The following is a 19,025-nucleotide window of genomic DNA, read 5'->3' on the forward strand; positions in this document are numbered from 1 at the left end:
GTTGTATTTTGTGGCGGAAGTACAGCGCCACTTTCAGGCCCGGCATATGTACTACAGCGTCTCTAGCGGGTCGAGCGGTCTCGTGTGGACGGACACGTATCTTGAGCCGATACCGTGTGGACGGAAGACTTTTTTGATATCGAATTCGGTTAGTTTTCGTTTTTGATACCCGTGTAGATGCAGCTTAAGTGCTGACTGATTCTTATTGTTTCTCAACCCGTAGCTTCCTCTTGTGCTGTGACTGATAAGAATTAAACAGGGGGAAAAAGCATTATCATAAAACTGCCTCATTGCAAGGGCTTTCAAGATAAAATCTGGTAAATGTTTTTCCCTGGAGAAGCCATGGTTTGGGTCTCATCAGCAGGGCCCAGGAGTTCAAAACTTGTAATCCCTATCTGATCAAATCAGATTTGGATTTTGGGGAGTTCAAAACCAAAAAACAGGATTAGGATCACTTTGATATCCGACCAGATCAGGAAATCCAATCCAAGCTTTAATCTGGATCAAATCTTCAAAACGGGTAGTTCAAACCGATAACACAGGATTGGGATCAGTTTGATCCCAAAAAACTGGATTATCCTGATCCCACCAAATGGGTGGATTTCCAGTGGATTACCAGAGCAAAATGTACTGTACCATTTATTTAAAAATATGTTTCAATATAAATAAAATGGCAAAGTTTGTTAACTGAAATAATACACAATTTTTAGCCTTCATGGCAAATCAATTTTATTTTTCATTTTTTGGTCACGTTTGTGGTGGCCTATTTTTTTTTCAACTAAATGTTGATGACATAAATGTTTATGCTCATGAAAGTATCACAACAAAGATTGTCAATCACAAATGTAATTTAGATTAAAGAAAAAATACCTTCAACAAAAAAAAGTCCATCTGTCATCACCTTTCAAAAGTAATTGCGAACAATAGATGTCTGCAATGTGGTCTCTTGTCTTCCTTGTATTATTTTTCATGTCCACTAGATGGCGATCGGTAGGATTAAAGCACTGATATTCAGGATCTAGTCATCTTGAAAAATCGTAATCTGGATCAGGCTGATCCTATCCTGAATTGCTTTGAACTCCAGGGACAAAATCTGGCCGACTTGTCTGATCCTGAATCACAAAAAATGGGATTTCAAAATCTGATCGGATCTGATTGAGATTAAAAGTTTTGAACTCCTGGGCCCAGGATATTAGATGTTAACACTGATTTAATGTTTGCTGCACTGCACATTTTGATATTGCACTACCAAGCATTTATCTTCTGAAAGTTTGACGGGGTATTACATTTTTTTAATAAGCAGTTATTCATATTGTAACCAGTTATTTTCATATCTTTTCAAAATCTTTAACAATATGCATGTAAATTATAACATAACTTGTAATTTCCATGTGTATTATGTCCTTTCCATCGACTTGGCCTTTCTGGTATACTGTGTTCCCTCTCTGTTACACTATGTGGTGTGACTAACCAACTGTGACATCTGGATCCAAATGGGTATAAAGGATGTAGACAGAAGCCCCTTGGGATTAACCAGAAATACAGAAACAGTATCATGTTGTTCATTTCCAGCCGGTTTCACTGGCCATATCAATTCCCAGTTAAGATTAGCTACATAATGATAGATCATACAAGACACTGATTAAACACTGGCTCATCTGTCACAGTGAAACATTGTTTTCTTGGTTTACAGCCGGGAGAAAAGCATTAATTTGGCCACATACAGCAGAGAGGTCTTAGGAAGATTGCTCTCTTCATGGCAGGGTTTCATTAGTCTGACTTGTTCCTTTGTTTCTCAGCATCGCTAGTGGCAGTGGTTCTAATTATGCTGTGTCACATTCTCCTCCCCTGTTCCTCGTATCTGCTGCCTCTCCACCTTTCCCATCTATCCTTCAATTATTTATTTTTTTCCCTTTCTATTGTATCCCCACAGAGCGATAATGGGGATTTTACTACAACTCCAGACTACATCACTCTGGGTACCTTTTTTTCACCATTAGTGTAAAGGCTTTGAGCACCCATTACAGTTAGGAAATTGCAAACATTCAGAACTATACTCAAGTTGTTCAGTTTGTTACATCAGCAAGTACTCACGGAGATTGCTGCATGTTGGGGTCTGATTCCTGCACAACATGATGCCACTCAGCTACTCCAGCTGAAAGACTACCCGTGGTTCTATGTGCTAAAAACATCATATTTATACTGTATTGTTTAGCAAATGTTTATTGTTCGGTCATCTTTGCTAATGCCTTTTAAAACATTTGTCCAGTTATTTTGGGCTGGGGAAACGTCTGTTTGCAAACCCAACAGATATTAAATATAACAAGTATGACATTTAAAATACTACTTTTAGGTTTTAGATAAAGATACAAATGGAAGGGTGCATGATAGGCAGTTTTTATAGGTAGGAAGCCAGTGAGGGAATGTGTCTTTGCTCTTGGATGTAGTGTTGAGGTCATACCATTAACCCTCTCTGTAAAACGAAATGTGTGTAAAAAGGAAAGAAATAAACAGATAAATTAAAGGAAAGAGGGGAATTAGTCCATCTCTGATAAATTGCTCAGAACAAGATAGGAAAACAACTTGTGAATGCATTTGGCCACATGGTCACAGCCACATGGTGAAGCTCTCAATCAACACATCAATTACAAAAACTGAGGAGAGCTTTGCACAATTTATTTAGCATGCAAGCTCACGGGGTATTCTAAAATGCTGGAATTTGCCTTTTTTCTGGGCAGTTTTTCTATGTGTGGCAGCAGCCGCAGAAGGGAGGATAGGTGAATGTATTTGTTTAAAGTTAGTTTGATTACACAATTCAAAATTCCGACAACGCCACCTTGGGAGTTTCACCCAAGGAAATATTAACAGGTTTTCAGTTATAGATACACAGGTTCGAATACTAATGGAGCAGGAGACGTGTTTTAAATTTATCAAAAATATATGATTTTATTAATTACAGGTCAATAGCTAAAATGCAGTTTCAAACAGTCACACAGGGTTATAACACAAAGGGGAAAGTGAATTAGGGGCTGAGGCTTACCAGTGGGGGGTTAGGGTCGACGAGTGAGTGGAGGGATCCCCAACAAACCAAACTTAAATCACCCCAATCATACGTGCAGGCAATCAAATCCCGGGGAGCACATCATATGGAAAAATGGCTTTGTGAAATATTTTCTTCTAGCATTCTCTTCAAGGGTGGTCACATGACTCTGGCAGCATTGTTACTATGGCACCTTGGCTGTCCATAAGTGGCACACGAGGAAAGAAAATGAGGTCACCTTTTCTGTTCATCATCTGCTGGCTGCAAAGAAGCTATATTGGGTTTTTATATTAAAGTATAGCTAACCGATGCTGACATTTGTTGATGCTGTGCAATGCAGTCAGTGTATATGGATCTGTTCTGGATGTCCAGAAGGTGGATATATGGCCACAAATATCTCTCTAAAAACAAGCTTTGTCTCCTAAAACACATATTTCACTTAAGGTCACTGAAAACAGATAGGTCATCAGTGTGTCGTTTCCTGGCCGGCGGCTTTTAAAATTGCGTTATCTATCCTGTTCTGCCTCCAGTAACTAAAGGACAAGACCCTGCCTGAGTGGAAATGGATAGGATGTGACAACGCATGCTTTGTATTTCGTTATGCGGATGGCCTCTGGCTTCAAACTGAGGGAGCTAGGTTGGAAGCGGAGGCAGAGGTTATAAATGGATATTCAGGATAACTGGGTGATTGGATTAAAGGCCATTGGAGGGGGGATGATGTAACCTGTAGGCATGTGAGTGTGCCACTCATGTTTTTTGCATCTGTGTCCATGTGTGGTTGACCCTCCATCTAGATAATCATCCTTATCCTTCTGCAAACACATGACTTGTGAAGTAGACCTGACTCATGAATAAACATGTATGGCTTGATAGAACAAACACTCAAGCCAAACACATGAGCTAGCCAACACCTGTGGCTTTAGGTAAATATGATCATGTTCATGGTTTATGTGTCCATGGTGAGTGAAGGATGAAATAAGTTATGAGAGCAAAATGCTGAAGCCACTGATTGATATTATCTAAAGGATGTCTGTCTCGTCGCACCGGATATGAGGAACAAGAGCAGCTAAACGGATTAACCCTGATTTAAAAGAATGATGCTGCTGGTGACAGTTTTATGGATGTGACTGTGCGTGTCCTCTCTCTCTCTCTCTCACACACACGCACGCACGCACGCACGCACGCACGCACGCACGCACGCACGCACGCACGCACACACACACACACACACACACACACACACANGTGGCTGTCTCCTCCTGATTGGTGGAGTTGGCCCAATAGCCGTAGCGCCACTTCTGTGACGTCATAGAAGTGTTCAAATCTGGATCAGTCTGTATCAGATCCGTTGTAGCCCCTTTTTAAGAGATTTGGGTATGGAGGAAAATAGAGAGGGTTGTGTTTTCTGACACTTGGTGAGTTCCCTGGAACACCGGGGACACATATTCATGTAGAAAATACGTACACAAGTGCATTTTGCATGATAGGTGACATTTCATGTGCTCTCGGCCCATGTTTTCCCTTTTTCTGCGTGTAACTTGTTGTCAACGCTCCATTTGCCATCACTCTGGTTCAGTGACCTTCATCAGAGCCGCTGTGATAGAGAGTGACGGAGGGCGTGGATAGGAGGGCGAGAGCGGCAGAGGAAGATAGAGGGGAAATTGAAAAGGGTAAACTGGAGTGAATGATAAGGTGGGATCAGAAAATCTGGAAATGAAAGGACAGAGGAGTAAAGAGTCAACACAAGTGAGGTGAAAGAAAGAAGAATATCTCAGGGTCTCTTGCTGCATTTATACCATCAAATGTGAAGCGGGTAAAAAAAGCATTGCCGAGTTATTCTTTGCATCATGATGTAGAAGCTTCTTTTCATATTATTCATAGGAGAGATATTGTTTTTTATTTATGTGTATTTTCCAATGTCAGCTTTTACACTTTTCACACAGAATGGCACAGGCATATTCCAATTGACTTACTGTAGAGATCATTTAGAAAAACATACGGGGGAGAAGCTTAAAAGACCCATCTGTTCATCCACCCACACAGTCCAACCCTCCCTTCTTCTTGCCATTTTGTTTTCATAGAAACTTGACAGTTTTCCATACAGCAACAGTCACAGATTTGACACTTTATAAATAGAATTTAATTAAATTAGGAGACTTTTTTTGCCCCCTGGTTTCTTATATGATAGCTGCCCACTGCTACTAGGATTGGTTAAATGCAGAGTCTTGATTTAATGTGTTTGCTATGTACAAGAGGGATGTTAAAAAGTATTGAATTACTACAAATAAAAAGTGGATCAGGTCTGGATTTGTGAAACAAAAGAATATAGATGTTAGTATTGTCACTAAATAGATGTTCGTACTGAGTTTTTTTTCTATAGATCTATTGCACTTTTTGTATTTATCCAAACTGTTGAACACATCAGCTAGCTAGTGTATAGCGAAATATCTATCTCTGAGAGAGGCCAACCATAGTAAACAGTTGCTATGTAGCTTATTAGCAAGTGTAGTAAACATAAAAGCTTTTACACTGCACTGCACTTACTGAATAATCACTTTGTTTACCAGACAGCAGCAAAAATAGCTAATTAATATGAAAATGCCGCAGATTGGTACTTAGAAGAGACTAGAAATAAACATAAAAACAGTGATCTTCTTATCAGCATGTCATTTGATGTGGCACTGTAATGATGCTTGAAAGGCCTGAAGTATCATTAACATCGATTGAGTACTGAGGGGTGGACAGATAATAGGAAAGAGGCAGGGCAGAGAGTGGGATAGAGAAGAGGGCAGAGGGCTTTTTATTGGAGCAGCACAGTTCCCATCACATGGCTTTCTTCTACTGGGGACAGTTTAGTTAATTACACAACAGTACATCTGGAGCATGTAGCAGCAGCTGGGCTGTGTACTATCACTTCCACTGAGGACTTTGAAACATTTTGTACAACATTAAGTAGGCGTTGAACGTGAGCTGCAGGTGTCTTGTTTTGGCAGGCAGCGTTTCCTTTAGTTAAAAAGGCCTGATTTTACTGCCATGCTACCAGCTTTGTGAGGCTATACTTAGTAATAGTGCAGTGTTAAGAAAGAATGGTAACATAAGCATGCTAACTGCTTACAATGACAATGCTAATATATTTTTAGCAAGGTTTATGATATGTTCACCATCTTTGTAGGCCTATAGCCTGGTAGCTAACATTTGCATTGCATGTAGCTAGCTTAGCTAAAAACATAGCTGGATGGTTATTATTACTGTAAGTATAAAAATATTATGTTCATATGGACAGTATCTGTCTGTTTCTTTATGATTTTGCTTCATAACATACAGCAGCTACCCCTGCCGGGTTGAGGCTACCATGTGTGACTTGAAAGATGTCGACTACAGCATTTCTCTTCCAGCTATTTTAATCTTGCTCTTTATCTAACCAGAAGATCATGCTGGAAAGGTGGACATTAGGTGAATTAAAAGGGAGGGTGTGAGAAATGTGTCTATTTTAGTAGGCTATTCCAATGTTAGCAAATAGAAGCCCTTCTGACATTCAGTGGCTAATTCACCTCTCATGGTACAAGGTTGCTTCTCGGCTGCAGAATATATGGTAACACAATGTTTATGGGTGATTCCTCAGCTGAGATGACAGGGTACATTTTGTATTTTTGTCTTATACTTTACTTTCACAGTTTCTTTTGCAGGGCTGTTGCATTGCATTATATTTAACAGATATTTTTGTGTTCACCAATTGTGTTCACATGGTATGCTGCTATATTTTCTGCATAACAACAGAGTTATGTTCGAAACAATTAGGATATATTGTACACTCTAAATGCCTCACTTTCAGCTCCACAATGATTTATTCATGTGTTAAAATCTCCATTTTAATGTTTTTGCGAACTCCAACCTCTTCATTATTATGTTAATTATTTTGTATCTTTGCTGCAGCCTTTAAGCTCCTGCTATTTGCTACTGAAGTTTCCTCATCCCCCCACAGGCCCCATTAAAGTTTCATTTTACCTTATCTCATGTGTAAAGTAAACAGAGTCATTAAGCAGGTTGATCACAGTTGAGCAGCATTGCAATGAAGGTGAGACACTGCAGGAGCACATCACACAAAGCATGGGGAAATCAACCCTCCCTCTGGGGGAGAGGTGGCTGGCGGTTGAATGGCTGTGGCTACAGGTGCAACACAGGATAATCCTCAGAAGACCCTTTTTTATTTGCACCTGCACTACACAAGCCTGTACACACACACACACACACACACACACACACACACACACACACACACACACACACACACCTGCACACATTTAGTTTAAATTACAATCAAGAGCAAGGTTATATCTGCATACCTGCTTTCCTTTAAACGCTAATTAGAGTTGAGGCTTTTGCAAGGTGCTCACACTTTAAATGCAATCACTGGTTGCACTCATACTACGTACAATCTTTGTGAACAAATGTCTGATTAAGAATTATTATAGGTGTGATAAGAGCTGGTAATTGAAAAAAAAACATGCCATATGCAGCGTGAATCAGCCATCTGTCTTTATGAACACTGTGAGCTGCCCCCTTGTGGTAGTGGCACTTGGCTGTCACCATATACTTTATATATTGTATTGCTAACACTAGCAGCTGAGCAGTACACCCACAACACTTTGCTCTGTGAGTAAGGTTACTTACAAATCAATAGTAAGTGCCTGTTCAGCAGCAGCACTGTTACTTTGATAGTATCGGTCTGAGTTAAGAGCTCTCCACCGACACCAACAGAATAGATTTAGACTTTTTTGTGCACATTTCTCTGTTTTGAAAGCAGCAAATCAAATTGCCTATCCTCATTTAGAATGAGTTTGACAACAATTATAGCTGTAAGGCGCTCTGGTCCTGCCAGGAAGAACCCTGTGGATTGAGGTGAACTTTTCAAAGATCATCTTGTCACAGTGACTCAGGAAACATCCTGAGGTGAGCCGTGGGTGACAGCTGCTGCAGCTCCTCTGGCACAGGTAAATGCCAGAAACCCCACATAGATACACTGGCGTGCTGACACACACACACACACACACACACACACACACACACACACACACACACACACACACACACACACACACACACACACACACACACACACACACACACACACACAGCCCATCACTGTTATTGTTCAGCATAAACAGAACAATAATAGAAGTGTTTATTTTTCCTGCTTCTTCCTGGAAAACAGAGCTGAATAGCAGTTGAGAGTCAGTGATATAAAACAGCAATATTTCCACATAAAGGCCCTCTTCAATTACTTCTATTCAACTGCATGCAAATGTCTGTCTGCACATTGCATGTGTATCTAATTGTCAACATATGATGTAACAGGAAAAAAATCACAATGTAATCGATAAAGAAAACAACCAACAAACATCCCCCCCAGACACACACACACACACGCACGCACGCACGCACGCACGCACACACACGTACACTTGCACTTAGGCAAAGAGCTTTCTTTTGATAGGTAAAGATTTGTAACAGAGTTGAAAGCTTGAGTGCTAAATGGAAGCACAATACTGATTTTATGCATTGATCCATCTTTCATCTGCTCTTATCGCTCTGATATATGATCTTTATATCAGAAATAATAACTCTTAAATCAAATTTCCACCTGCTGCATCCATCACTCTGCTCTAAAGTTGTCTCTGATAGGTTTTAAAGTAGAGCAAAATGGAAAAACAAGTTAAGACATCCAGTCTGATTTCTACCTGAACATAATCATCCGTTTTCTTTACGAAGATGCAGTACTAAGGGGGACCACCAGGGGTCTGCAGAGTGAAAGAGATGTATTCAACTTTACAGAATCAGATCCCAAATTGAGAGTGATTTTCACTTAACCTGCTCCTTTTCTTCCTGCCAGCTGCTGTGCTGTTTTAAGGCATTTGTCACACTGACACACATACACCTCCATTCTATAAGCAGCTCCAACAGTCACCGAAGCATTAGTCACACTGTCACCGTGCCAACAGCAGCCAGAGGAAGCAAAGGCACAAAGACAATGTGTGAGCATCAGATCACAAAACTAATTCATGCCTGGCATAATTAATGCTGAAATCACATCAACTGCAGGTTGTATTCACAAATACAGTTCACAGCACATCCTGGCATTTAAGCTAAAGTAAATCTTTTTTATATACCTTCAAATGATCCTTTTTCATTTGGGTTGTCTATGTTGTCATTTAAAAGAAATCCATACACACACTATGATGTATAATACATGTCTGTCCATATTGCAAGTGGGATCACTCCTCTGTTGCTCTCCCTGGGTTTCTTCCCTTTCCCCCCCTAAATTGTGGGGTTTTTCCTTATTTGATGCAAGGATCTAAGGACAGAGAGTGTTGTATACTGAACACACTGTAAAGCCCCCTGCAACAACTTTGTCATTTGTGATATTGGGGAAATTAATTCAAATTTGTTTGAGTTTATTGATTGATTTTAATACATTTCTGTGAATGACGGGTCCCTGCTTTGTTCATACAACTTCTCGATTATATATTATTTCTGTGTTGTGAAAAACAAGGCCTGCCGTATCTTGCCGTTTTGGCCTGCTGCTTTTGAACAGTACATTCCGGCAGAACATTTATTTTATTCACACTGCAGACACTTTAAATTCAGTGTGTTTCTGCTGGTGGGTTAAATTAAGAATTATGTGTGAAGCCTTTTAATGAGGCTTCGAGCACGCTTGTGATGGCATGATGATACCGACGATGTTTGAGTTGATGATGATGTTGTGAACAAAACCTCTCTTGCTAACCCTGTGTCTTATTCTGTGTCTCACAGTAAAGGGGAGGCAGAAGCTATCGAGACAGAGCTGCTCAGGGACTACAAGTTTGGACAGCAGCAGCTGATCGAGATCTGGGGACAAGCTTGCGCCCTCGCCATCACTAAGGTCTGCACACTTTCCTTGATTTACATTAGGAGTGTCCACTTATATCTGTTTCTGTCTTGCTGTCTTTTCCTGACTTTCTACATCTGAGGCAGGATACAGCACAAGGCTTTAAGTCATTCATAATCCCCATCCACCCACATCCAAAAGTGTGTGTTCATGAGATAAATGCAGAGAAAAATTATATAATTTTATTTTTGCAGTTTACTTCAAAATGGGATTTTGCTTGTGTGTGTGTGTGTGTGTGTGTGTGTGTGTGTGTGTGTGTGTGTGTGTGTGTGTGTGTGTGTGTTTGTGCGTTGGGTCTGCATTTTAGTGTGTTTATCAGTCCTCTTACAAACCAGAAAAATCCAATTTTGTATTTTGCATAATATTTCCCATGAAAGTAGAATTGCATCCTTCTGATCCATTCTGTCTTTTTATTGAAATGAAACATGAAAGACAAACACAACAAACATACAATCATATTTTGAAAAAGTCACACAAATCTTTTTCTCCATCTGTCCTTTCACCAATTTTGAAGTAGCTAGTATTAACAGAATTAATAATTAGAATTGTCAAATCAAAGTAGTGCAATTTTTCCAATTACTTTCCTTTTTGTGAATAAACCCGACCAATTCAGAACTCTTGTTACAAGCTACAGTCAAAGAAAAACCAAACTGTGCCCAACTGTTTAATAGCCTACCCTATTATCCCTCAGAACACATCTGTAAAGGTCAAACATTTTTCACTTTTTTCGAAAAGCTGCTGCTCATTCTGCCACTCTGGGCCTCAGTAATCGTTACAAAACTCAAACAGATCCTGGTGTGATTGTTTCATTTCACAAGAGGGCAGAAAAGTCACAGCTGCTGCTACTTACACTTTCCTAATTTGCATTAACTTCCATAAAAGTGGCTGATTATAATGGTTTAACTTTCTGTGACATTTACATTTGAAGCGGCTAACCTTGGGCCTGAGCTCGCTCTGTGTCAGCGCTCGGACCAGAACCACAGGTCCTCTGCTCTGAGGTCTGGACTGTGTCAGGCCCAGAGTGTGTGTGTCAGTGGAGGACTGTCAGGAGCACATGTGGTTCCCTTTGACCAGACCACTGGCTTGGTTTAACGCCACACTGGTTTTCTCACTGGTCTCTTCATTGGGCTGTGATGAATAAGACTCTGAGCTAGGAGACACATGAAACCCTGCGCTGCTGTCAGAGGGAGGGATGAAGAGAAAAAGAAGGAAAGAGTCAAAAGCTGAAGCAGAGGCCCAAATGAGTGGTTTACAGAAGAAAAGTTACAAAAATACACATCAATAAAAGGCAGACAGTTTAATAGGAGACATTTAATATCTCCCCTCAGAAAAAGCAAAGATATATACTACGCTGGTATAAGAAGAAAGAGAGAATCATGAAAACAAGCAGACATTATTGATATATCCGAGATATCATCTTTTTTTAAACATGTTACAGATATAATATTTCTCAGATGTTTTCTTCAAATCTGAAATAAATGTTTTTTCTTTTTGGGCCAATTGGGGACCAGAGAAGGAAGTTCTGAAACATCACTATTAAAATTGATATGGCAAACCCTTCGGCAAACATTTTCACATCCAGCACAGAGATTGCAATATCTATGCAGCGCTTTTGGGCACCAATCATTTCCAAGGGAACTATCCAGTTATCTTGCTGTTACATTTTTCATTAAAGTCATCATCAAGTCTCTCATTGGCACTGTCTGCTGTTTTGTGCTATTACGATCAGTTTTTCTCACCTAAAACAAAAACAACACTGAGAGTAGGGAGCCAAAAGTGTTAAGCCGTAGAAATATGTTGACACGGTACAGCAAAACAATGATCTGACGCTTACATGCTCCATAAAGCCGAGGGAAGCTGCATAGGTGATAATTATCTGTACGTACATACAGTAGGAGCAACACCTCTCACAGAACAGATTGCCAAACTTCTCTCCAGCTCCTACAAAAGGACGTATTATGTAAAAATAGCTTTAAATCCCCTATGTACACAACGTGTCCATCAACAACTGGCAGAAAGACGAAGTGAACGACCATCCAACGGAGCGTTTGGCAGCTAAAGCCGGATATGTCCTTCAGGACTTTGAGGAGCTAAACCAGAACTAAAAGGTGAATAATTATATCCGCGAGGTGTCAAACCGAATCCATATCAATTATTCTCTTTATTTACACTGGGTGAGAAAATAAACCATGTGAGTCATATTCATTTTATAAGTTCAAGATAATATAATGAGTCAATATTGTGATCTCAGCCTTTCTGCACTGCCCCCAAGTGGCCAAGAAACCAAAAAAACAATTAAAGTCGGTTTAACTAGTGTTGGTTTTAGTGGGACATTTTAGTCATTACATCCATAATGACGTCTTATTATATGTTTTTAATTTGTTCGTTTTTATAGGAGTTCAAACATTATATTGTTTAACCAAACACAGCAATTACATTCTTGGGGGATGAGGAATTAAACAGTTTCTTTTTTGTTGCTATTTCTTTTTTTTGTATTTTTTTTCATGGAATTAAGCAGTTTTAAAAGGAAATGAAATTAAAAAAAAAAGTAAAAGCTGACACAGGCAGAGTGGCAGCATCAGAGCCTTTTTGTTCAGAGTGTGTGATTAATCCCACATCCACTTCCCCTCTATCATCTTCCACCGCTGGCCCCATGCCTGGCCCTCCACCAGCGGAGCCTTCCTACACAAACACCGCCTGAACGCTGCGGAGCGCTGCCCACAGCCGCCAGCACACGCTACTGCTAACATGACATCACTGCTATTTCAGGGACAATTACAGTACAAGGAGATGCAGACAGTCTGATTCTGCTGGTTTCACTGCTGGCCTACTGCTGTTGGAGTCCAAGTGTACCACACACACACACACACACACACACACACACACACACACACACACACACACACACACACACACACACACACACACACACACACACACACCTCTGTTTGCCAGATAGATTATAGGTCTTTAGTAAGTAATCCTTTTACTGCTCCAGCAGCAGCCGCAGCCACCAGGTCGAGTCTGTTTGTGTGTGTTTCTATCAGTCTGGAACTTTTCAACACCTCGGTGGAGACAGGAGGCGTTTTTGTTACCGCACAGCAATACATTTTTTCAAAGTTTACAAGAGCCGCTGGACTGTAGTTCGCTCCCCAAATAAGCAGCTCTGTTTTTCTGTACATCTGAGTGCATTCGCGTTTGTAGGACCATGATTGTGTTTTCTCAGGCTCAGTGTGTGTTTCAGATTGATTAGAGGTGAAAGCACATGTGTCTTTAACATTTATTTCAAAGAGGTATTCCCTTGGAGACGTCATTACAATCAAGACAGACATATTTGAGGTGTGTGTGGGAAGGTGTATTTTAGTGTGAGGGGGGTCCTAGCACTGCTCTGCATGAGACCCTGCACTTCCATCCATGACATTTCCTAATTCAAACCCTTCTTAAAGCATCCTCCTAAAGCTCATATGCTGAAAGTGTTTGTCATTCATAAACATCACTGAAAAATACTTTACGTTTCCCTATTGTTTGTGATTTTATGGATGCAAATATACATTTAGGCCTTAATGTCAACAGCAAACTGGGAAACATCAACAGTTCTGCAGTGGAAGAGATAATAAAAGCCAGAAAACAATCCTGCAGAACAGATGCAACAAACCATCTGTCTGCACTTGTAGAAGCACCTCTTCTACATCCAAATATATCATAAAAACTAGAAAAACATTTCAACGAGTTTATAAGGGAATCATAAAATCTTGTTTCCCAAAGAAACATCAGTGTGATACAGTAGCATCTAATGCTCTTGCCAGGGCTGTTTAAAGAATTTTATTGAAAGAAATGAAATATTTCTTGTATAAAGTGCATCATAGAAATGTATCAAAATATTTGTACTTGATATAAAAAAGTGCAGCAGTCATCACTTCTCACTATAAGTCCATAAGACTTTAGTGGGTTTTGGCCATCATTGTGGACTTGTTCTATTGTGTGATACACCAAGCATAGAGAATGATGTCATATTTACACGTTTTTTAGGTTATAGATGATTAAAGTAGCTATGTTTTCAGTGTCTACCTCAAGAGTCCCGTGGAAATCCCTCGTTTTCATTTTAAAATAGCACACAAACAAAGGAGCCCTTCCAACAGTGGAGAAAGAAACCTATTAGAAATGTTACTTATCGCCTCTATTGCTAATTGCATTCTTTATTTCCTCTTTGGAGGCTCACTATCAGAGTAAATGGGTTAGGACAGATCTTTCTTAGAGTGAAACAAGCTTCTGTTCGAAGTGAGATTAGACAAATGTGTCCGAACACATCGCAGCGCTGCCTGAATTGATCCATCCAGCTCACTTTATAGCAGCTTACCTTCAGCAGTGTGTGGCTCTAATGGTTTCTCCAGCAGCATGAAATGGCTGCGGCTCTGATATCCCTGATCCTCCCGAAGGCCTTCAACGTCTCGAGGCAGGGCCGTTAAACCTTCTGATGTGAGTTTTTCTACGTAGAAAAGCATGAAGGGGAGCAAGAAACAGAGGAGGAGAGAGTACCAAGCTAATTTTAAGATTTATATTACTTTTATGCTATTTTGAGGGAATGGAATTTACTGTAAGTATAACACTGACATGTTATTATCTATCACCTTTTAAACATGTTAACACTATTTGTCTTTTCCCTCATCCGATAAATCAATGTCAGCTTTCTTATGGAGCCGTGTTTCTGGCCATGTGACCTGAAGTCCAATATTCTCTCTCCCTCTTCACAAAAAGCTGGTTCAACTTTCTATGACGCACATTTCAACATGTGTATTGTTATCAGACTTAGAGTGCCATATATTCTGCTAATCACATGGCATGGTACAAGTACAAGCTGACAAATAGCAGGTTCCTCACTGTGAGTATTAATATTAAAATGTTTGCATTTTGTTATGCATTTTATTAACTTGTATAATGCATTTGAATATAGTGACTGATTACTACAGTAAGAGGTCTGTCAGGAACACATGCGTGGCATTATTTGTTTTAAGTGTAGTACAAAGAATATAAATATATTTATGCACATAAGAGTTATTGGTTACTTAAGCATTATGAATACTTGTGCCCGTTACTCTAATTATATTTGGCTTTAAGTGGATTACGATGCATTTAAATTATGTTAATGACATCTGTCCTATAACATGGTATAGAAACGTTTACCTTCATGGCCTCTCTGACATTTTGAATTGAGCAATTACAAAACTATGCTTATCAGAGGGATTTATGTTGAAAAGAGCATCTGGAAACATCGTGGTAGGGCCAAAACAATCAAACTAAAATAAACTAAAACACCATCTGATCTATTAGTGGTTGATAATCCCCTGTGTCCATCACTCTTTCATACTACACATGAATACACACACCCTTTTAATCCATAGAAGTTTCATTTTAGTCTAATAAGACCTACAGTATTGAATTGGGTTGACAGGAGGTGACGAGCACAGATGGTTACTGTAATAGCTGTTTGCATTAATTATAGGTACACACACACACACACACACACACACACACACACACACACACACACACACACACACACACACACACACACACACACACACACACACACACACACACACACACACACACAGACAGAGGGTGCCACTTTAAACGAGCTAATGTGTCATGAACATCAGATTAGTCAGTGTGAAACTCACTAAGAGCCTCTGTCTCATTAGATATGAAGATGAAAAATCTTTTTTTTTTTACAGTGATCCATTTTCAGTCTCTATTTTCCATGCAATCACTCCCTGCTCCCCTCATATTACCATCAGCTCGGTGGCCCTAAGCGACCATAACCCTTTCTCCTGCAGATCATTGGGTCTGTGATGATTTCTCAGCTGGGCTCTTATGATGGAGGTAACGGCTGCTCTCCCTCTCCAGGATTCATAGCTCCTGTTAATGCACTCTTGTTATATCCAATTATACAATGAGGGGAATGTGCTCTTCTTCAATATGCACCTCATCCTGTATTCAATACATTAGTGGCAGTGAAAGTGATTTTAAATGTGATGGCAGAATTTATTCCTGTTTTAAGCTAATCTCCGACATTTGGAGGGCATAAATTCATAATGCGGAGAGTCCTAATTTGAATTCTGAACACTATCTTTGAAAAAACCCCTGTGAATTATAGCGTAATCATTTTTGAATTATGGGTGACTTACTGACTCTGTAAGTATTTATATACTTCAATCTTTTAAAAGTAATTACGGGGTCATTAAAACATTTGTTGGGGACCTAAAGTCTTCTAATAATGAGGATAACAACTCGTAAATTATGGTGTTACTTTTTGAATAACAGGATATTTATAAAATCATTACAGCGTACTGTGATGTATTGGAAATCATTAAAAAGAAGCCAGGGAACATTTGTCTTTATTATGAGGAGTTATAAAAACCATCATGTGATGATAAACTTCTTATAAACTAAAGTAGTAGTTAGCCTTACGCTGGGGAAATGTGTAGCTTTAAACACTTTTAATATAAATACAATTGTTGTATGTGAAAAATAGTTACATCTTTATTCATTTATTACAAAAACGGTGACACCTTTGTATGCATAACTTCTTAATTAATGTATATAAGCCCTACAATAACAAAATACTTACCCTGTAATGTATTGCTCTGTGATCCAAAGCATTACAGCAGTCATAGAATATTTACTGCAGTGACAAAACTCGGATAAGTGGTTTTACGACACACATTTAATTGGATATGGATATCCAGAAGTCTATGTGAACTCTCTCCCTCAGTCAAACTTCCTGTAGTTTACAAAATAATGCTGTGACCTTTAACAAGACGAACAACCATTCTTGTATAATAAATGATGCAGAAAGTCCCAGTAAAACTTCTGTGCTTCTGTGGAAAATGGAGGCAGGCTGAAACCTTTGGGGCTTGCAGTAATGATCATGACGGAATACCCACACTCATACACATACATATACATACCCAGCCTTCTGTTGAGGTGTTGGAGATGGAGGATTAGCCACTCAGATTGACAGTCCCGGGGGCAGGTACTGGAGGTGCGGGGGGATTTACAAGGGGATATGTGGCCAGCAGCCTGATGCAGCGGGGGCCGAGATGGAAAGAGTGTTACATATAGCCTCCGGAAGCTTCCCATGGCGAGGACACTGGTATTTCTTCCACTGCTGCCAGGGTTATTTGAATGAGATTGGCCCATTTCTGGTAGACGAACGAGACAATGTAGGTAGGTGGTGCCATTAGCACACTTGTCTGGCATGACTGGCATGCTGCAGTCAGACGCTCTGAGAATGATGGAGAGGCAGAGGAAGAGATCGGATTACCTGCACTGAATAAGAAGCCTGTCTCGTAGAGATAAATACTGAATAATGCTTGGCTGCATTCTATCAATAACCCTGTCTATTTTCTGAACATCTCATTTATCATGCTTTTCTGTTCCCTCAGTCATTAGGGCCTGTTTCTAACTGCCTATTTATTGTGTCTCTCCACCAGGCCTATCCTCTCAGCTCTCTAGCAAAGAAGCAGCCGACGGTGCTGGTGATCTGTGGTCCGGATCAAAATGGCTCCATTGGCCTGGTGTGTGCCCGACACCTGCGCATGTATGTAAGTAAACGTCTGCACAAAGGGTACACAGTGCACAAGAACAACTTTTCAAAAGTGTAAGTCTCTATTATCTTCAACAACACCACAAAAGATCCATTGTCTGAAGCGTGCTGAGTCTTTTAGATGATATCACATTCGAAAAAATAAACTAACTAACAAAGGATCTCCTAAACGGCTTTACAGCGCTTTGCTGAATTTCATTTCAGCTCCTGTAAACGGCTCGGAGCATTTATCCCATTAAACTCCCCGCAGGGGCACTCAGACAGTCATGATATCATGCTATTATTACTCTCGTTAAAGTCGTCTGACTCTTACAGCCACGATATGATGTCATGACCAAGTTGTCTAACCCCTCAGGCCACACACTGACTGACATTTCAAGACTGGTTGCAGGACTCGCATCCTTTCTAACACTTTACAGAAATAGAGTCTGTTTTTCACAGTTCATTCCAGTACACAGAGCCCTGCCTCTGTCTATGACTTCATTGGATGGGAAACATTGGATATATGTTTTCGAGATCTTTGGTCCAGAGAGGAATGCATCTATACACTTTACCATATGTGCCTGAAATGCTAGATTTACTGTGCATTGATAGCTCTGATTAAAACCATGTTAGATGCATTCTGATTGCTGTCCATGGAGACTCTCTCTCTTCCCTCGCCATCGACTCCCCGTCTGTTTACTTCTCAAAGCCAAGGACAGGAGGTCAGAGGTCAGCTCAGATGGAAATATATTAGCCTGCATAGCTTTTAAGCAACAGGCATCGATTATGTCTTTTAAATATCTTTGTGTGCTATTTTTTGGTGCTCGGTTTCTTATGTCGTCACCTTCTGTTTTTGTCATATCCTCTGTTTTTCCTCACCGATTGTGAAACATTTTATTGCATCCTGAAATGTGCTGTATAAACACGGTTTTATTATTATTATTATTATTTTCAAGTGACTGCATTTTACAATAGGCCGACTGGGACCACATGTCTGACTTTGCTCTAACTTGAGAAACTTGAGTAGTTACTATGGACTGTGAATTGCTGTGTTTTCATGGCACAATGTGATCCCTGTCAGCAGGAGAGGACACACACACACACACACACACACACACACACACACACACACACACACACACACACACACACACACACACACACACACACTACGTAACTACGTACGTAACTACTACTAGTAACGTAAGTNCCCACACACACACACACACACACACACACACACAGCCCTTCACTGTTATTGTTCAGCATAAACAGAACAATAGTAGAAGTGTTTTTTTTTCCTGTTTCTTCCTGGAAAACAGAGCTGAATAGCAGTTGAGAGGCAGTCAAAAAAACAGTAATATTTCCACATAAAGGCCCTCTTCAATTACCTTCATTCATCTGTATGCAAATGTCTGTCAGCACATTGTAGTTGTATCTGATTGTCAACATATGATGTAACAGGAAAATAT

General features: G+C 40.0%; 1 protein-coding gene across 1 annotated transcript in view; it reads left to right on the plus strand.

Annotated features, from left to right (window-relative positions):
* LOC104950616 (yjeF N-terminal domain-containing protein 3-like) overlaps nt 1-17,629 on the plus strand; it is a 34,621-nt gene extending 16,992 nt beyond the window's left edge. The window contains exons 2-3 of the mRNA XM_010777156.1: nt 9,851-9,959; nt 17,459-17,629. Coding sequence (XP_010775458.1) covers nt 9,851-9,959; nt 17,459-17,629 — 280 coding nt within the window. The remainder of the gene's footprint in view (nt 1-9,850; nt 9,960-17,458) is intronic.
* Nucleotides 17,630-19,025: the final 1,396 nt, after the last annotated feature.

The sequence above is a fragment of the Notothenia coriiceps genome, unplaced genomic scaffold (genome assembly GCF_000735185.1).
Source record: "Notothenia coriiceps isolate Sejong01 unplaced genomic scaffold, NC01 NC01_scaffold00017853, whole genome shotgun sequence".
Lineage (NCBI taxonomy): Eukaryota > Metazoa > Chordata > Actinopteri > Perciformes > Nototheniidae > Notothenia > Notothenia coriiceps.